Source organism: Salvelinus fontinalis, chromosome 17, assembly GCF_029448725.1.
Source record: "Salvelinus fontinalis isolate EN_2023a chromosome 17, ASM2944872v1, whole genome shotgun sequence".
Taxonomy (NCBI): domain Eukaryota; kingdom Metazoa; phylum Chordata; class Actinopteri; order Salmoniformes; family Salmonidae; genus Salvelinus; species Salvelinus fontinalis.
In genome coordinates this window covers 15,344,362-15,364,340 of record NC_074681.1, presented here as the reverse complement: position 1 = coordinate 15,364,340, position 19,979 = coordinate 15,344,362, and the positions used below count along the sequence as shown (strand labels likewise).

General features: G+C 39.1%; 1 protein-coding gene across 4 annotated transcripts in view; it reads right to left on the bottom strand.

Moving 5' to 3' along the window:
* Window positions 1-12,018: 12,018 nt before the first annotated feature.
* Window positions 12,019-19,979, bottom strand: part of mmp16b (matrix metallopeptidase 16b (membrane-inserted)) — a 43,984-nt gene continuing 36,023 nt past the window's right edge. For all 4 annotated transcript variants that reach the window (XM_055866275.1, XM_055866277.1, XM_055866276.1 and 1 more), the window contains 3 exons: window positions 16,375-16,525; window positions 15,151-15,266; window positions 12,019-14,745 (listed from right to left, as the gene is read on the bottom strand). In XM_055866275.1, coding sequence (XP_055722250.1) covers window positions 14,378-14,745; window positions 15,151-15,266; window positions 16,375-16,525 — 635 coding nt within the window. In that variant the 3' untranslated portion in view covers window positions 12,019-14,377. The remainder of the gene's footprint in view (window positions 14,746-15,150; window positions 15,267-16,374; window positions 16,526-19,979) is intronic.

Genomic DNA, 19,979 nt, shown 5'->3' with positions numbered 1-19,979 from the left:
TATAACAGATTCTAGACTACCTGCTATAACAGGTTTTAGATTACCTGCTGTAAAGATTATAGACTACCTGCTATAACAGGTTTTAGACTGCCTGCTGTAAAGATTCTAGACTACCTGCTATAACAGGTTCTAGACTACCTGCTGTAACAGGTTTTAGACTGCCTGCTGTAAAGGTTTTAGATTACCTGCTATAACAGGTTCTAGACTACCTGCTATAACATGTTTTAGATTACCTGCTGTAAAGATTCTAGACTACCTGCTATAACAGGTTTTAGACTACCTGCTATAACAGGTTTTAGACTACCTGCTGTAAAGATTCTAGATTACCTACTATAACAGGTTTTAGACTACCTGCTGTAAGGATTCTAGACTACCTGCTATAACAGGTTTTAGACTACCTGCTGTAAAGAGTATAGACTACCTGCTATAACAGGTTTTAGATTACCTGATGTAAAGATTATAGACTACCTGCTATAACAGGTTTTAGATTACCTGCTATAACAGGTTCTAGATTACCTGCTGTAAAGACTATAGACTACCTGCTATAACAGGTTTCAGATTACCTGCTATAACAGGTTCTAGACTACCTGCTATAACAGGTTTTAGATTACCTGCTGTAAAGATTATAGACTACCTGCTATAACAGGTTTTAGACTACCTGCTATAACAGGTTTTAGATTACCTGCTATAACAGATTCTAGACTACCTGCTATAACAGGTTTTAGATCACCTGCTGTAAAGATTATAGACTACCTGCTATAACAGGTTTTAGATTACCTGCTGTAAGATTCTAGACTACCTGCTATAGCAGGTTTTAGATTACCTGCTATAACAGGTTCTAGACTACCTGCTATAACAGGTTTTAGATTACCTGCTGTAAAGATTCTAGACTACCTGCTATAACAGGTTTTAGATTACCTGCTGTAAAGATTCTAGACTACCTGCTATAACAGGATTTAGACTACCTGCTGTAAAGATTATAGACTACCTGCTATAACAGGTTTTAGACTACCTGCTGTAAAGATTATAGACTACCTGCTATAACATGTTTTAGATTACCTGCTGTAAAGATTATAGACTACCTGCTATAACAGGTTCTAGACTACCTGCTATAACAGGTTTTAGATTACCTGCTGTAAAGATTATAGACTACCTGCTATAACAGGTTTTAGATTACCTGCTATAACAGGTTCTAGACTACCTGCTATAACAGGTTTTAGATTACCTTCTGTAAAGATTATAGACTACCTGCTATAACAGGTTTAGACTACCTGCTATAACAGGTTTTAGACTACCTGCTGTAAAGATTTTAGATTACCTGCTATAACAGGTTCTAGACTACCTGCTATAACAGGTTTTAGACAACCCTCTGTAAGGATTCTAGACTACCTGCTATATGGGTTGTAGAAAAGTGCCTGCTGTATTGGTTCTAGACTACCTGCTGTATGGGTTCTAGACTACCTGCTGTATGGGTTCTAGACTACCTGCTGTATGGGTTCTAGAAAACTGCCTGCTATATTGGTTTTAGATGACCTACTGGAAAGGTTCTAGATTACCTGCTGTAAAGATTATAGACTACCTGCTATAACAGGTTTTAGATTACCTGCTGTAAAGATTATAGACTACCTGCTATAACAGGTTTTAGATTACCTGCTATAACAGGTTTTAGACTACCTGCTGTAAATGTTTTAGATTACCTGCTATAACATGTTCTAGACTACCTGCTATAACAGGTTTTAGATTACCTGCTATAACAGGTTCTAGACTACCTGCTATAACAGGTTTTAGATTATCTGCTGTAAAGATTATAGACTACCTGCTATAACAGGTTTTAGATTACCTGCTGTAAAGGTTTTAGACTACCTGCTATAACATGTTTTAGATTACCTGCTATAACAGGTTCTCGACCACCTGCTATAACAGGTTTTAGACTACCTGCTATAACAGGTTTTAGACTACCTGCTGTAAAGATTTTAGATTACCTGCTATAACAGGTTCTAGACTACCTGCTATAACAGGTTTTAGACTACCCTCTGTAAGGATTCTAGACTACCTGCTATATGGGTTGTAGAAAAGTGCCTGCTGTATTGGTTCTAGACTACCTGCTGTATGGGTTCTAGACTACCTGCTGTATGGGTTCTAGACTACCTGCTGTATGGGTTCTAGAAAACTGCCTGCTATATTGGTTTTAGATGACCTACTGGAAAGGTTCTAGATTACCTGCTGTAAAGATTATAGACTACCTGCTATAACAGGTTTTAGATTACCTGCTGTAAAGATTATAGACTACCTGCTATAACAGGTTTTAGATTACCTGCTATAACAGGTTCTAGACTACCTGCTATAACAGGTTTTAGATTACCTGCTGTAAAGATTATAGACTACCTGCTATAACAGGTTTTAGACTACCTGCTATAACAGGTTTTAGACTACCTGCTGTAAATGTTTTAGATTACCTGCTATAACATGTTCTAGACTACCTGCTATAACAGGTTTTAGATTACCTGCTATAACAGGTTTTAGATTACCTGCTATAACAGGTTCTAGACTACCTGCTATAACAGGTTTTAGATTATCTGCTGTAAAGATTATAGACTACCTGCTATAACAGGTTTTAGATTACCTGCTATAACAGGTTTTAGATTACCTGCTATAACAGGTTCTCGACTACCTGCTATAACAGGTTTTAGATTACCTGCTATAATAGGTTCTAGACTACCTGCTATAACAGGTTTTAGATTACCTGCTATAACAGGTTCTAGACTACCTGCTGTAACAGGTTTTAGACTACCTGCTATAACAGGTTTTAGACTACCCTCTGTAAGGTTTCTAGACTACCTGCTATATGGGTTGTAGAAAAGTGCCTGCTGTATTGGTTCTAGACTACCTGCTGTATGGGTTCTAGACTACCTGCTGTATGGGTTCTAGACTACCTGCTGTATGGGTTCTAGACTACCTGCTGTATGGGTTCTAGACTACCTGCTGTATGGGTTCTAGAAAACTGCCTGCTATATTGGTTTTAGATTACCTACTGGAAAGGTTCTAGACTACCTGTTGTATGGATTCTAGACTATCTTCTGTATTGGCTCTAGACCATCTGCTGTATGGGTTCTAGATTACCTGCTGAAAGTGTTTTAGACTATCTGTAGTAAAGTTTCTCGACTAACTGCTGTATGGGTTTTGCAGCAGCAGGGACTGGGAGACTAGTCAAGATCGAGGAAAAGATGAACGGAGCAAAGTACAGAGAGATCCTTGATGAAAACCTGCTCCAGAGCACTCAGGACCTCATACTGGGGCAAAGGTTCACCTTCCAACAGGACAACGATCCTATGTACACAGCCAAGTCAAAGCAGGCGTGGCTTCGGGACAAGTCTCTGAATTTCCTTGAGTGGCCCGGCCAGAGCCCGTACTTGAACCAGATCGAACATCTCTGGAGAGACCTGAAAATAGCTTTGCAGCAACGCTCCTCATCCAACCTGACAGGGTTTGAGAGGATCTGCAGAGAAGAATGGGAGAAACTCCCCAAATACAGGTGTGCCAAGCTTGTAGTGTGATACCCAATGAGATTTGACACTCTAATCGCTGCCAAAGGTCATTCAACAAGGTACTGAGTAAAGGGTCTGAATACTTATGCAAATGTGATATTTCAGTTTTTACATTTTTATAAATAAATTAAATTATGGGGTATTGTGTGTAGATTGATGAGGGGAAAAAACAATTTAATCAATTTTAGAATAAGGCTGTAACATAACAAAATGTGGAAAAAGTGAAGGGGCATGAACACTTCCCGAATGCTCTGTACTATAGTGAGAATACGACTGATACAAAGTATAATAGGTTACTACCAGAATATATTATAAGCATATCATTTGATGCAATTTATCATAATAATGACATTACTTATGAAGTCATTAACATAACACTGTAGCATTTCGCTACACTCGCATTAACATCTGCTAACCATGTGTATGTGACTAATAAATTTGATTTGATTACCTGACAATAATAGCCTATTGTACCATGGGTTTAAAGAACCGAGTATTAATACCAACAAATGTTTTTCTTTTTTTTAAAGGTGTAATCTTGATATGAGCCTCAGAAAAGATCTGGTCTCAGTCATAAATTGAGTTGCTTAGCACGCTTCTCTTTCCAGAGTCCACCACGACCCCATCCTGAGAGTAGGCTACTTTCATTTGATCATATGTGACAAGACTTCTTCTCCATTATGTTCATTATACCCTCAGGAGGAGCAATAGATAAGTTATTAACTCACTGCAAATTGTGCCAGGAATCTAATTGACCTCCTTGCCTTTAACAGCTGTATGTATGGGATGAGAGAAAGAAACGCCCGTATCTATCTCTAAAGGATTGATTGCAAATTGAGCATGTTTTCACACTCCTGATTGGTCTCTATTTTTCTCAAGACTGACAACATTTCCTCTCTCTATCCCCCTTTTTATTTTTTACATAGCCCATTTCTTGAACAGCTTGAAAGACAGATGGATTAGGTAACCACAGTTTATCATTCTCCAACTGTCACTCAGTGACCAGCCCAGTGGATGTGCACTCATACAGCATGTGAGACCATTGCAGAGAGTCTGACATAAGCAACAATCGGAGTTAGGGCCAACTTCTGTGCTCTCTCTGAACACGCTTTTGCCATATCTGTTACAATTATGTTCTCCAGCGTTTGGTTTTTGAGAAATGCCAATGGTTGACCAAATGACCGACTACGGCTGTTCTCCATCTGTAGGCTATGCAAGATCATGACCTATCAACAGTGTCACGTGGCAGAAGGGACAGCGAGAGAGAGAGAGAGGCTATGATTAATAATTTTTCTGATGTACAATAAAAATACAAGTTTTACCCTGGTTATTGTCTATAACTTGGCCTCTGAGGTTTTTCAGCTCAGATCGCATGATCAGAAAAAACTCAACGCCCTAAAGATTACTGAAAACTAAAACTAGAGGTCCCCTGCCCTATGCACAGTGTTACAGCGGCTTTACACATGCCCCAACGTGCTCCTCGCTCCAGGGTCCCTCGTTAGTGAAGCTCTGTCCTGTCACTGTCATCAGTCACCCTAACTCCGCTCTGCTACACACACACACTCATACAGAGGCATGGGGGATTATGACAAAGAGAGATGACTGAAGCAAGGCCTGATATCCACAGAGACCTCTGTAGAGACAACCCATTTGTTTAGGATGAATCTCAGTGGGACAGAGAGTCGAGAGTTGGAGATGATTGGATTCATAGTTTTGTTGTGCTTTGATACAAGTCATTGTTCATTGCCATTTTTTTATTATTGCGAGTTGGGGTAGGCTGGTGTTGCAACCCATGAATTCTTGGTTTTCAGACAAAAAGAGGTACAAAAATATGTATAAAAGACATCAAAACTTTAGCATTTAGATGATATCCTGCATTTATAGATGAGTAAATAAATTTACTACATACTATTGTTTATTACGTTTTAAAAGCTCTCCTGTCATGCTAGAAGTAAGGATACTGTGCCATTTTCAGTACGAAAACATTTTGGAATGTAGCAGATAGAAACTCATGACTAGAGCCGGTGTTATTCTTTATTCTACATGTCAGAGGCATGTTTGTTGTACATATGTAACAAAACGTCCTGCTGAACGCCCTCTGGGTTAACTATTAGATTCTAGGGCCCTCTGGGGGTGGAAAGGGAGAGCTGCATGCAAACGGACTATTCAATGATCCACAAGTCAATGAATAGACTGCAAGGATGATCACAGACAGGAGAGAAAAATGCACATAATGAGTAAAAAACGGCTAAATGTGAATATCACTATGATTACCCCATCCATCACTCCCCCCTCTTCTCCATATCCTTTTCCCAGATTAGTACATCAGCTGTTAATTTATTTTAATTTGAATTGAACCTTTATTTAACTAGTTACCCACCAACCCCATGTGATAGGGGACCATCCCCATGTGATACGGGACCATTCCCATGTGATAGGGGACCATTCTCATGTGATAGGGGACCATCCTCATGTGATAGAGGACCAACCCCATGTGATAGGGGACCATCCCCATGTGATACGGGACCATCCCCATGTGATACGGGACCATTCCCATGTGATGGGGGACCATCCCCATGTGATGGGGGACCATCCCCATGTGATACGGGACCATTCCCATGTGATGGGGGACCATCCCCATGTGATACGGGACCATTCCCATGTGATAGGGGACCATCCCCACGTGATACGGGACCATTCCCATGTGATAGGGGACCATCCCCACATGATACGGGACCATTCCCATGTGATAGGGGACCATTCCCGTGACCCATCTAAGAGGTTTAAGCATATTTTTCCCAGGACCATCATGCTAATCAATAGACATGCTCTGGTCAATGAATAGTGCTGCAGTCGCTGATCAGTGGATAAATATTACCACTGAAAACCACAAAATACATCTCTTAACATATTTCTGTGTTTAAATGTATTATAGGTCCACTGGAACAGGTGGTCATCCTGTCAAGTATTTGTATTTGTATTTATTAAAGATCCCCATTAGTTCCTGCCAAGGCATAAGCTACTCTTCCTGGGGTCCTAACACATTAAGACACTTATATAACACATAAAACAAAAGATAAAACAGTACATCATATAACACTGTCACACTACCACATATCTACAATTCAAAATGTATAATACCACAATATTACAATGTACAGTACCAGTCAAAGGTTTGGACACCTACTCATTTGAGGGTTTTTCTTTATTTGTACTATTTTCTACATTGTAGAATAATAACGAAGACATCATTTACACAGCAGCAACATAGCCTCAAGGATGGGGTCAGCATTTACACAGCAGCAACATAGGCTCACAGATGGGGTCAGCATTTACACAGCAGCAACATAGCCTCACAGATGGGATCAGCATTTACACAGCAGCACCATAGCCTCAAGGATGGGGTCAGCATTTACACAGCAGCACCATAGCCTCAAGGATGGAGTCGGTATTTACACAGCAGCAACATAGGCTCAAGGATGGAGTCAGCATTTACACAGCAGCACCATAGCCTCAAGGATGGGGTCAGTATTTACACAGCAGCAACATAGCCTCAAGGATGGAGTCAGCATTTACACAGCACCATAGCCTCAAGGATGGAGTCGGTATTTACACAGCACCATAGCCTCAAGGATGGAGTCGGTATTTACACAGCAGCACCATAGCCTCAAGGATGGGGTCAGGCTGCAGTTCCAACAAAAGTATGTGACTTTATTATTGTCATAAGTCATTCTTACAACAAGTCATCATAAACCCATCAGCTCATGACACAGTCAGGCATTGGTCTAATGACCAATCAGTCTCAACTTTATTCCATACAACTCTTATACTATTGCTTTAAGTTACCCCCTTTGATGTATCGAGTAGGTTGTGCACATAAACATTTTTAGATACGTAAAAGTTAGCAACAAAACAAATGCAAACGAATGAGAATAATGCATGATGGGTGAATACCTAAACTGTCCCAAAACCAAGAAGCCAGGCTGTCCCAAAATCAGGAAGTCACACCCTGGCTCCTGGTCAGACTAATTCATGCTGTGTTGCTCCCTTCATTATAGGCCTAGGCCATCTGGAGTAAAAGATCTTTAACAAAACTGGGAAAGATCAAGCAAAACCTTCCCAATACCAAGACATCATGCATGCCATTGTCTTACAAATCCATGTTCCGAGTATCTATTTTCTGTTACACATGACAAGCCTATGGTGTTGAAGAAGTTTTGGAAACATCCTCTATAAAGCCTGGGTTTGCACTGCTTTGGTACACACAGACAGGCTTCCCAAAAAGCCAGAAAACAGCAACTACTGAAGAGGATGCCAAACCAACTCCATCATGTATGTGAAAACTTTACTCCTATCATCTGCTGTGATATCAACTGCTGCATCCATCCATGCATTCTGCAATGTGGTCTGATAAAGTCTCCCTGATCTCTGATTCCATTCAACTAACAGTTCATTGTATGTCTGTCTCTGTCATAGTAGCATCTTGAGTAATTTGGAATGATGTTAATAACTAAGATGAGGATGATGATGCTTTTGGGAAATTAATAAAAAACTAACAGTACAGTAAGTAGATTAAAAACATAACATGCCTAATAAATATAGTCACATTACTGCAGCAATTGTATATCGATCTACAGTATACACTGAGTGTACAAAACATTAGGAACACCTTCCTAATATTGAGTTGCACACCCTTTTGCACACAGAACAGCCTCAATTCGTCGAGGCATGGACTACAAGGTGTCGAAAGTGTTCCACAGGGATGCTGGCTCATGTTTACTCCAATGCTTCCCACAGTTGTGTAAAGTAGGCTGGATGTCCTTTGGGTGGTGGACCATTCATGATACACACGGGAAACTGTTGAGCTTGAAAAATCCAGCAGCGTTGCAATTCTTGACATAAAATGGTGCGCCTGGCATCTACTACCATACCCTGTTCAAAGGCTTTTCAATCTTTTGTCTTGCTTATTCACCCTCTGAATGGCACACAACACAATTGGTCTCAATTGTCTCAAGGCTTAAAATTCCTTCTTTAACCTGTCTCCTTCATCTACACTGATTGAAGTGGTTTTAACGTGACATCAATAAGGGATCATAGCTTTCACCTGGATTCACCTGATCAGTCTCTATCATGGAAAGAACAGTTTTGTACACTCAGTGTATATAAAACACAGGGAAAGCATGTTTTGACTGCACGGGACCTTTAATATATCCTCCGGAATCCTAGCTCACAATTCCACAATTTACATTGAAACAATTTAAAACAGTATAGCATTACAAGTAATTGAATAAACACTAGTCTTTCTGACATCAGCCTCTCCAGTAAAGATAACAGCCAACCACGTCTCCAGATTACCTCCATGTCCTCTATCCAGATGACTATGGGCTGCCGGTTGTCGGTAAATCAGACATTTTCAATGTGAATCAAAAAATGGTGCATCATCCCAGAATTTTCCTAGCCCAGTATTTTCATACGATAGTATCGCAGAGCCATGCTGTGAAAGACTAAATATATATATGTATATATATGTTGCAAACCATGTGAATATAATGTACTATATATTTCTACTTATCAATGATTTCAAAAAATTATAATTTATTACTCAACTTGACCATTCCCACTATGAAATCTCAAAAGAGAGTCTCTCAGATTAAATTGTGTCTTGTAATTCATGGTCCCCAAGTAGGCTACCTATGTAACTACTTTACCTTGGTCAGAGACAACTGTAACTATTCCACTAGAAGGAGTGAAACAGACGTTGTTCCTTTCAGGTTTAAGAGTGGTATGGGGAAAGAAACCTTTCTGTACTCAGCTGCCATTCTTTTTAAGAGTGGTACGGGGAATGAAACCTTTTTGTACTCAACTGCCATTCTTTTTAAGAGTGGTATGGGGAAAGAAACCTTTTTGTACTCAGCTGCTATTCTTTTTAAGAGTGGTATGGGGAAAGAAACCTTTTTGTACTCAACTGCCATTCTTTTTAAGAGTGGTACGGGGAAAGAAACCTTTTTGTACTCAGCTGCCATTCTTTGGAATAGTCTTCCAAAGAACTTGAACTTCATGGTCGGTTTCAAGTTCTCACTGAAAAAATGACTAAACAACAGTAGCATGTCTCAAAACTGAGCTGTAAGACTACAGTACGTGGATGAGAAGAAAATGCACAGTTTAGCATATGGGCTGACTTTTGGTGCCTATTGTGTGTTATATTGTGATTGTCTTTTATATATTTGGGATTGATTGTTGTATATATTAAGGGTACATGAGACAAGGGTGATGTACCTTTCCAGTGTTGTTTTCTATGTAACTGTACAATTAGCTCAATCATTGTTTGTTACCACTACCACCCCCCCACCCCCCACCCCCACCCCCCCAAATGGAAATAAGACCACAATGGAAATAAGCTTTCAAGATTTATTGTGTTATCTATCCTTGATGATTAAGGTAGGTTAAGTATTTTTCCTCAAAGCTACACCATGATTAAAGCTTTTTATTACATTTTCAGGAAAGCTATATGAACCTATATTATGCTATAACTTTGTTTAATAAAATATATAAAACCACATAATTTTTATTGAAGTATCAGACAGTTTCATCCTGAATGATTCTCTGATGGCCCTTAGATAGCTGTAGATCCCTACAGACACTCCTACTGGTCCACCCGCCTCTACTAGGGTTGCAAAATTCAGGGAACTTTCAATAATTTCCCTGTTTTTCCAGAAATCTTGGTTGGAGGATTCCGGATTTCCTGCTTATTCCCTCCCGATTCCTGGAATCCTCCAAGTTCACGGAATTTTGCAACCCTACCTCAACTCACTGCAGCTAAAGCAACGTTTAGACAGGCAGCCCAAGTCTTTTGACCAATCACATCACATCTTTTCACATCAGATCTATTTCAGAGCTGATCTGATTGGCCAAAATACCAATTAGTAGAAAAAAGATCAGAATTGGGCTGCCTGTCTAAACACAGCCTAAGACATACACCGTAGAGGCCTCAGTGTCATTCTGTAAGAGAGGGGTTGTCAGATCACAGAAGACTGTGTGTAGGCGGTGTGTAACTGCTATGAAATCTATTACCATGGTCTAGTTTACTTTACTGGTCCACCTCTCTAAAGTGGTCATGGATATTCTCCATTCATTCATCATCATTCACAAATTGGATGACACGCCATTTGAGGAGTCTGCACTCTGTTGGGCCTGGTATGATCATTTCCATACATTATTTATCATTCACTATATTATATGGTGTTCGGTCAAGGGACGAAACGGCTGTGACATTAGTAATGTGTCCCGTGCAGTACAGCCATTAATAATTGGTTCTGTGAGGATGATTGTATCCTCTTATATGCCTCTATTCTGTGATGCATGTCAAATTACCCGAGCCTGATTCATCTGCTACCTGTCACTGTTAATCAGAGATATAGGGCCTGCTGCTTTACTGCAGTAACACCCCTGGACAAGACATATCTCAAACCTTATGTTCACCATCTTTGACTTTAACTTCATTAGCATATGGTTTTGCTGTAACCATCCCATCACATATCACGTTGCTTTCACAGTGTGCTTTTAGTTTTTTGGTTTGTTCAATCTCATTAACTGTCAAGGACAAAACAGATGGGTATTCATATATGGGTCTGTGCTGTGTTTGTGTGTTTGTGTTTGTGTGTATGTGCACCTGTACGTGTGTGTCTGTTTACATTTTCCTAGAATTTTGCATTTGGGTAAAGCCATAGGGCCATCTGGCAAAGGTCACCATAGATTTACTATGACAGTCCCTCCACCTCCCTCCACAGCCAGAGTGCACCTTTCACTACTCTCTCTCTCACTCTCAAAAGTCACGTTTCTTGTATCGAATGCTGTGTAATGGCCTCTACCCACTTCCATTAATGGCACTCCAAATGATCCCTAATGGCTTAACAGCATGTGTCAAAGCAGAAGAGAGGCACTCAAGAGGCTGGTGAAGATAACACTTATCAACTTCCAGACCGACAGACGAAGCTGGCAACCATGCCAGGCAGTTTGAACATTTAATGCTCCTGATTTTTATAACATTTCCTTTTGTCCTTAGTGGAGAAGATCTCAGTTTATTTGACTATAAAATGATAGTGTTTGGCTTGTTTTGGCATTGATGCTGATCCTTTGTACACACTTATGGAATTCTGTGTGCAACCAAACAGGCTTCAATGGCAAAGTCTTTTAATTAACATCGTATTCATCCTTTTGGTTTTGCCTTTTTCAAATGTTCTCTTTTGAGCTCTCTGCTTTCAAAGCTCTCTGCTTTCATTGTATTTTATTAAATCATCATTTCTGTTGATACTACTAATACTGTATTTTATTGTATGATAACTTAGAAATATAATTTTCTTAGATTTAAACACTTAAAATGAAAATAACATTTACAAGAATGATGTGACTGTACTGTACAATGCCAAAAACAACCAACAAAAAAAACAAGCACGAGGACGACCAAACACTGCACTGCTTTTTAAAATCAATTTTATTGACAGACGTTATCTTGCCCTCAGAACAATGCAACGAGATTAAGGTGCTGATGAGCACAGAGGAATAAATACACCAATAAATGCAGTACTGGCTGAACTGGCCTGACTGGCTCTGCTTCAGAGTCGGGTTCTAGTTCTATTTCATTCAGTCCATTCAGGAAGTACACTGAATTCCAAATTCTCATTGAGGAAAATTGGAATTGAAATTTCAGCATACTTCAGGAATTGACATGGACTTGACCCCAACCCTGCCATGCTTTCAAACCTGTCTTTCAGACCCTCACCACAAGCACACTTACCATTAAGACATGTAGGACAACATGGAAAGCTTTCTTCTTCCAGCTTAAATCATATGAGAATGCATAACCAACAGAAACTGCATGTTTGAAGAAAGTAAAGATATCTCTTTAGAACGTCTCTGCCAATGTGAACATAATATTTAATAGCCTGCAAATGAGGAGAGGTCTGGGGAGCAGAACATTTAACATGGTTTAGAAAAAAATGATGTCTCTGTCATGTAAATCAAATACAAAACTACAATTACCATCAGTACTTTAGTTCATGAATAGCAATGCGTTATGACCCTTTTAAATGATCCATGGAGAAGAACAATGAGAAATGAACTGAGGTTGTTATAAGATAGTTATAACATGTTATTACACATTAGTCTTATGGTTTGATAATGATTTTGAAGGGTTAAGATATATTATTGATATAGCTGTTGATATAGAGTTCAATATCCTGATTTCATAAGAGACCATATCCTTTTTAAGTAATTTTTTTTTTTTTTACCACAAACGTGACAAACTCAAATCCCTAAAAATGCTAATATATGTTTTCACATTCACCGGGAATCTCACATACTGAGTCATTTTTCACACGTCGAGAGGAACGTGACATAACAGAGCTCTACAGTGCGACCATTTTACTCGCATATGCGCGTAAATATTTGGCTGTGCGACCTGGAATTTTAATTGAAGAGCACCAGTGCGCCTAGAAACAAATCACCCAGATGATAATTGTTGCAATGATTACTTCACTGTACCACAGTGCCATGGAGAACAGACTGAGACCAGATTCATGACCATCATGCTTGCACCATTACTAAAAAGAAAACGGCTTGTTACCTCAAATATTTTTGATTGTGCTCCTAAATGTCTTTGTGTGCTCCTAAATGTCTTTGTGTGCTCCTAAATGTCTTCGTGCGCTCCTAAATATATTTGTGTGCTCTTAAATGTATTTGTGTGCCCCTAAATTGTTTAACTGCTGCTGCTTCCCTTAGACCACAGACATTGTCAAGTTGGTACTGGCACTTACCCTGTATATAGCTTCCTCTCTTATTTCTTATTTCTCACATTTTTTTTATTTATTGTATTTTTTATTAGTTATACTATTTTGCTTTAAATACTACACTGTTGGGCAGGGCTTGCAATATATGCATTTCACTGTACTTGTGCATGTGACAAATAAAACGTGAAACTTGACAGAGAGCAGAGCAGACCAGAGCAGACCAGAGCACACCAGACCAGAGCACACCAGACCAGAGCAGAGCACACCAGACCAGACCAAACCAGACCAGACCAGAGCACAGCAGACCAGAGCACACCAGACCAGACCAGACCAAACCAGACCACACCAGACCAGACCAGACAGATGGTCACAGGCAGATATGGAAAAGACACGGTCAAAGGAAACGTGAGTGTGATGTAATGTCATAATGATCCATGGATTAGAATTAAACATCCCAACAAAGAATCCAGAGTCATAATCCTTTCTGGGAAAGGAAGATAGGTCAAAGGTCATATTTGGTTTGGGTATGAGATAGTCCACCTCACAAGTACTAATCTTTTAAAGATAATTCAATCAAAAAGCACAGAGGCTGGGCAACTTGAACTTTACTAGGACACGAAAATAAAAAGTAGTAGCCTATTACTAAATGGTCCACTGTACTGTAGTTAGTAAGGGCTTGTTAGGGGCGTGCAGAGACAGAGATAAACATAGGTCCCACACAACTTTCCTCTTTCTCCAATAACTACTGAGTGTACCCAAAGATAGTCGAGTCAAAGCAAATGCCTCTCAGTTGGAATTGGCAGCCACAGTCCCTCATAGTGTTGAATGAAGAGGGCTAGCATCACTCCCCCTTGCATGTCACAAAGAGGGCAAAGCACAGTTTTGACCATGTTAGGAGGACTCCTCTACTGTACTGTATATACTGTCCATCCACAGAAGGGCTTAGTTCAACAACTACAGAACAATAGGAGTTTGATAACTCTTCCCTACAGTGCCTAGTGGGAGTTCCATACACCTCTACAGTTCCAGTCCCCTCTCTGGTTTAGATCAGACCCACTCCTGCATGGAGCGCTTGCAGTACAGTATGTGTCTCTGTGTGCTCTTCCTCCTGAACTGGAACACGGTGTAGAGCAGGACCATCATGCACAGCGCCAGGATACAGGGTATGGCGATAGCCACAGCCTTCTCCGTGCCCCCCGTGCTGTCCAGCTTGATGATGATGTCCACGTCACCACTGCTGCTGTCGTAGTGGCGCTCCTCCACCTCCGGAGGGCTCCAGTCCCAGTCGGCGTCAGCTGGTAGGCCGTCACAGCCCATGAAGTCCCTCAGGATTGAGCGGGGGTAGCCCGGCTCCACACGCAACCGCTGGTTGTTGAACTTCCAATACTCCTTCCCCTTGTAGAAGTAGGTGAATCCTGTTCACAGGAGGAGGAAAAAAACTCAACATTTAAACATTAATACAAGCTAATAGTTTCTCCTTAACTTTGGTTTGCTAATTTTATAACCCAATCTTTACTTTCTGTACTGAGAAGCAAGGCATAAGTAGACTATATAAAGAGAAAAGAGGCCTATTTTAGTCATTATAAAGAGATGTGATACAGAAATGGAGGATGATATAGAGCAGGGGTATTCAGCTCTTACCCTACAAGGTCCAGAGTCTGCTGCTTTTCTGTTCTACCTCATAATTAATTTCACCCACCTGGTGTGCCAGGTCTAAATTAGACCCTGATTAGAGAGGAACAATGAAAAAACGCTATGGAACTGGCTTTGAGGTCTGGAGTTGAGTTTGAGGGGTATAGAGGGAGGAACGGATGGCCTACCGTTGGCCTTGTCCACAAAAGCTCCCTGAGGAGAGTCAGGGATGCCCTTCCACACTGTGATGGGTTTGGGGTAACCAGGGTCCATGTTTCTCATGTCTTCATTGTACCTCCAATATCTAATGCCAGGTAGGAAAGAAACACTGCGGTCAATATCCAGAAAGACTACACACACGCACGCACACACACACACACACACACACACACACACACACACACACACACACACACACACAAACACACATACACACACAGTCACATGCACCAACATTATAATCTCATGATCTACTACACATACACACAACTGTTTAGGATCAAGATAATGGAATTCTGTCAAACCCAGAGGGATGAAGTCATGTTTTACAAAACATCATAACAGTGATATGCAACAGTTTGCTGCAGAATGATGACAAAGCATTTTATCTGCTCTCACAACAGGGTTAGGACCTTGCATGATTTCATCTATCATGACAGATCCACCAAATGTTTGAGTCACATTAGTGTACAGTAAATCATGTACTAATTATAGCATCTCACAGTGAACTTTATATCAGCTAGCCTTTTTTCACAGTCAGTGGTGTACCACAGTTTAGAGAAAAATGTGAGGTTTCATAGCTAATCTCATAGATAACATTTAGAGATTATAATTTTTTCAATTTTAAAGCTAATTTCCTGTAACTCTAAACATTTTGCTATGGTTTATGACGTGTTCCTATGCTATCTGGAGAGGGGGCCCAACCTCCAGGGGGATCCCAGAGCTCGTGGGCCCCCCACATTGCCAGGGCTGCGGGGGTGAGTGATACGCCAGTGATCATTGTCATTGACAAAACTAATACAGTATCATTTACATTTAAGTCATTTAGCAGACGTTCTTATCCAGAGTGACTTACAAATTGGAAAGTTCATAGATATTCATCCTGGTCCCCCCGTGGGAATTGAACCCTGGTCCCCCCGTGGGAATTGAACCCACAACCCTGGCATTGCAAGTGCCATGCTCTACCAACTGAGCCACACGGGACCACGCGTCATGTATAACCTAGAATTCACAATCTAACCAATTTAATAGACAAATGGAAAATTCTAGAATCAGCTACACTCTACCTTCACTACGGATAAAACCAATGTAACGTAACAGATAGATTGATAATTCTAGAATCAGTTACACTTTAACTTCACTATGGATAAAATCAATGTATTGTAATGGATAAATGAAAAGGTCAAACAGACCTGTCTCCCTTGAAGAAATATGTCTTGGCTACGTCCTCCCACCACACAGCAGTCTCTATACTCTGGGTGGGCATCCCACTCCCAAACAGAGAGATGTCCTGAGGGTAGGTGGGCTGCAAAGTAGTGTCCTTGAACACCCAGAACCGGTTTCCTAAAACAAACACAGTCACAAATGGATCAGTGGTCATAATTGTCCAATAATCACAAACAGAGCCTGGGTCCAAACATTATGTTTTACACTTTTGCTAGGAAATAGCCCTTACTTTCTGCAGGAACATGATGAGCATTATTGCCGTAAAGCTGCTTAATTTAGTCTAATAATAAGGCCTTATTAGCATCGTATTAGAGCTACTATAGTGTTGTGGGTATATAAGAGCTAAGATAGTGTTGTGAGTATATTAGAGCTAAGATAGTGTTGTGAGTATATAAGAGCTAAGATAGTGTTGTGAGTATTTTAGAGCTAAGATAGTGTTGTGAGTATATTAGAGCTACTATAGTGTTGTGGGTATATAAGAGATAAGAGCTAAGATAGTGCTGTGAGTATATTAGAGCTAAGATAGTGTTGTGGGTATATAAGAGCTAAGATAGTGCTGTGAGTATATTAAAGCTAGGATAGTGTTGTGAGTATATTAGAGCTAAGATAGTGTTGTGGGTATATTAGAGCTAAGATAGTGTTGTGGGTATATTAGAGCTAAGATAGTGTTGTGAGTATATTAGAGCTAAGATAGTGTTGTGAGTATATTAGAGCTAAGATAGTGTTGTGAGGATATTAGAGCTAAGATAGTGTTGTGGGTATATTAGAGCTAAGATAGTGTTGTGAGTATATTAGAGCTAAGATAGTGTTGTGAGTATATTAGAGCTAAGATAGTGTTGTGAGTATATTAGAGCTAAGATAGTGTTGTGAGTATATTAAAGCTAGGATAGTGTTGTGAGTATATTAGAGCTAAGATAGTGTTGTGGGTATTTTAGAGCTAAGATAGTGATGTGAGTATATTAGAGCTAAGATAGTGTTGTGGGTATATTAGAGCTAAGATAGTGTTGTGAGTATATTAGAGCTAAGATAGTGTTGTGGGTATATTAGAGCTAAGATAGTGTTGTGAGTATATTAGAGCTAAGATAGTGTTGTGGGTATATTAGAGCTAAGATAGTGTTGTGAGTATATTAAAGCTAGGATAGTGTTGTGAGTATATTAGAGCTAAGATAGTGTTGTGGGTATTTTAGAGCTAAGATAGTGATGTGAGTATATTAGAGCTAAGATAGTGTTGTGGGTATATTAAAGCTAGGATAGTGTTGTGAGTATATTAGAGCTAAGATAGTGTTGTGGGTATTTTAGAGCTAAGATAGTGATGTGAGTATATTAGAGCTAAGATAGTGTTGTGGGTATATTAAAGCTAGGATAGTGTTGTGAGTATATTAAAGCTAAGATAGTGTTGTGAGTATATTAGAGCTAAGATAGCGTTGTGAGTATATTACAGCTAAGATAGTGTCGTGAGTATATTAGAGCTAAGATAGTGTTGTGAGTATATTAGAGCTAAGATAGTGTTGTGGGTATATTAAAGCTAGGATAGTGTTGTGAGTATATTAGAGCTAAGATAGTGTTGTGGGTATTTTAGAGCTAAGATAGTGATGTGAGTATATTAGAGCTAAGATAGTGTTGTGGGTATATTAAAGCTAGGATAGTGTTGTGAGTATATTAAAGCTAAGATAGTGTTGTGAGTATATTAGAGCTAAGATAGCGTTGTGAGTATATTACAGCTAAGATAGTGTCGTGAGTATATTAGAGCTAAGATAGTGTTGTGAGTATATTAGAGCTAAGATAGTGTTGTGAGTATATTAGAGCTAAAATAGTGTTGTGAGTATATTAGAGCTAAGATAGCGTTGTGAGTATATTACAGCTAAGATAGTGTCGTGAGTATATTAGAGCTAAGATAGTGTTGTGAGTATATTAGAGCTAAGATAGTGTTGTGAGCATATTAGAGCTAAGATACTGTATTGTTGTGAGTATAAATCAAATCAAATTTTGTTTGTCACATGTGTGGAATACAACAGTAGACCTTACCATGAAATGTTTACTTACAAGCCCTTAACCAACAATGCAGTTTTAAGAATCTTAGCTAAGATAGTGTTGGAGTATATTAGAGCTAAAATAGTGTTGTGAGTATATTAAAGCTAGGATAGTGTTGGAGTATATTAGAGCTAAAATAGTGTTGTGAGTATATTAGAGCTAAAATAGTGTTGTGAGTATATTAGAGCTAAGATAGTGTTGGAGTATATTAGAGCTAAGATAGTGTTGGAGTATATTAGAGCTAAGATAGTGTTGTAAGTATATTACAGCTAAGATAGTGTTGGAGTATATTAGAGCTAAGATAGTGTTGGAGTATATTAGAGCTAAGATAGTGTTGTGAGTATATTAGAGCTAAGATAGTGTTGGAGTATATTAGAGCTAAGATAGTGTTGGAGTATATTAGAGCTAAGATAGTGTTGGAGTATATTAGAGCTAAGATAGTGTTGTGAGTATATTAGAGCTAAGATAGTGTTGGAGTATATTAGAGCTAAGATAGTGTTGGAGTATATTAGAGCTAAGATAGTGTTGTGAGTATATTAGAGCTAAGATAGTGTTGGAGTATATTAGAGCTAAGATAGTGTTGTGAGTATATTAAAGCTAGGATAGTGTTGGAGTATATTAGAGCTAAAATAGTGTTGTGAGTATATTAGAGCTAAAATAGTGTTGTGAGTATATTAGAGCTAAGATAGTGTTGGAGTATATTACAGCTAAGAAAGTGTTGGAGTATATTACAGCTAAGATAGTGTTGGAGTATATTAGAGCTAAGATAGTGTTGTGAGTATATTAGAGCTAAGATAGTGTTGGAGTATATTAGAGCTAAGATAGTGTTGTGAGTATATTAGAGCTAAGATAGTGTTGGAGTATATTAGAGCTAAGATAGTGTTGGAGTATATTAGAGCTAAGATAGTGTTGTGAGTATATTAGAGCTAAGATAGTGTTGGAGTATATTAGAGCTAAGATAGTGTTGTGAGTATATTAGAGCTAAGATAGTGTTGGAGTATATTAGAGCTAAGATAGTGTTGTGAGTATATTAGAGCTAAGATAGTGTTGGAGTATATTAGAGCTAAGATAGTGTTGGAGTATATTAGAGCTAAGATAGTGTTGTGAGTATATTAGAGCTAAGATAGTGTTGTGAGTATATTACAGCTAAGATAGTGTTGGAGTATATTACAGCTAAGATAGTGTTGTGAGTATATTAGAGTTAAAATAGTGTTGTGAGTATATTAGAGCTAAGATAGTGTTGGAGTATATTAGAGCTAAGATAGTGTTGTGAGTATATTAGAGCTAAGATAGTGTTGGAGTATATTACAGCTAAGATAGTGTTGTGAGTATATTAGAGCTAAAATAGTGTTGTGAGTATATTAGAGCTAAGATAGTGTTGTGAGTATATTAGAGCTAAGATAGTGCTGTGAGTATATTAGAGCTAAGATAGTGTTGTGAGTATATTAGAGCTAAGATAGTGTTGTGAGTATATTAGAGCTAAGAAAGTGTTGGAGTATTTTAAAGAGCTAATAATAGTCTTATGCATGTATTAAAGAGC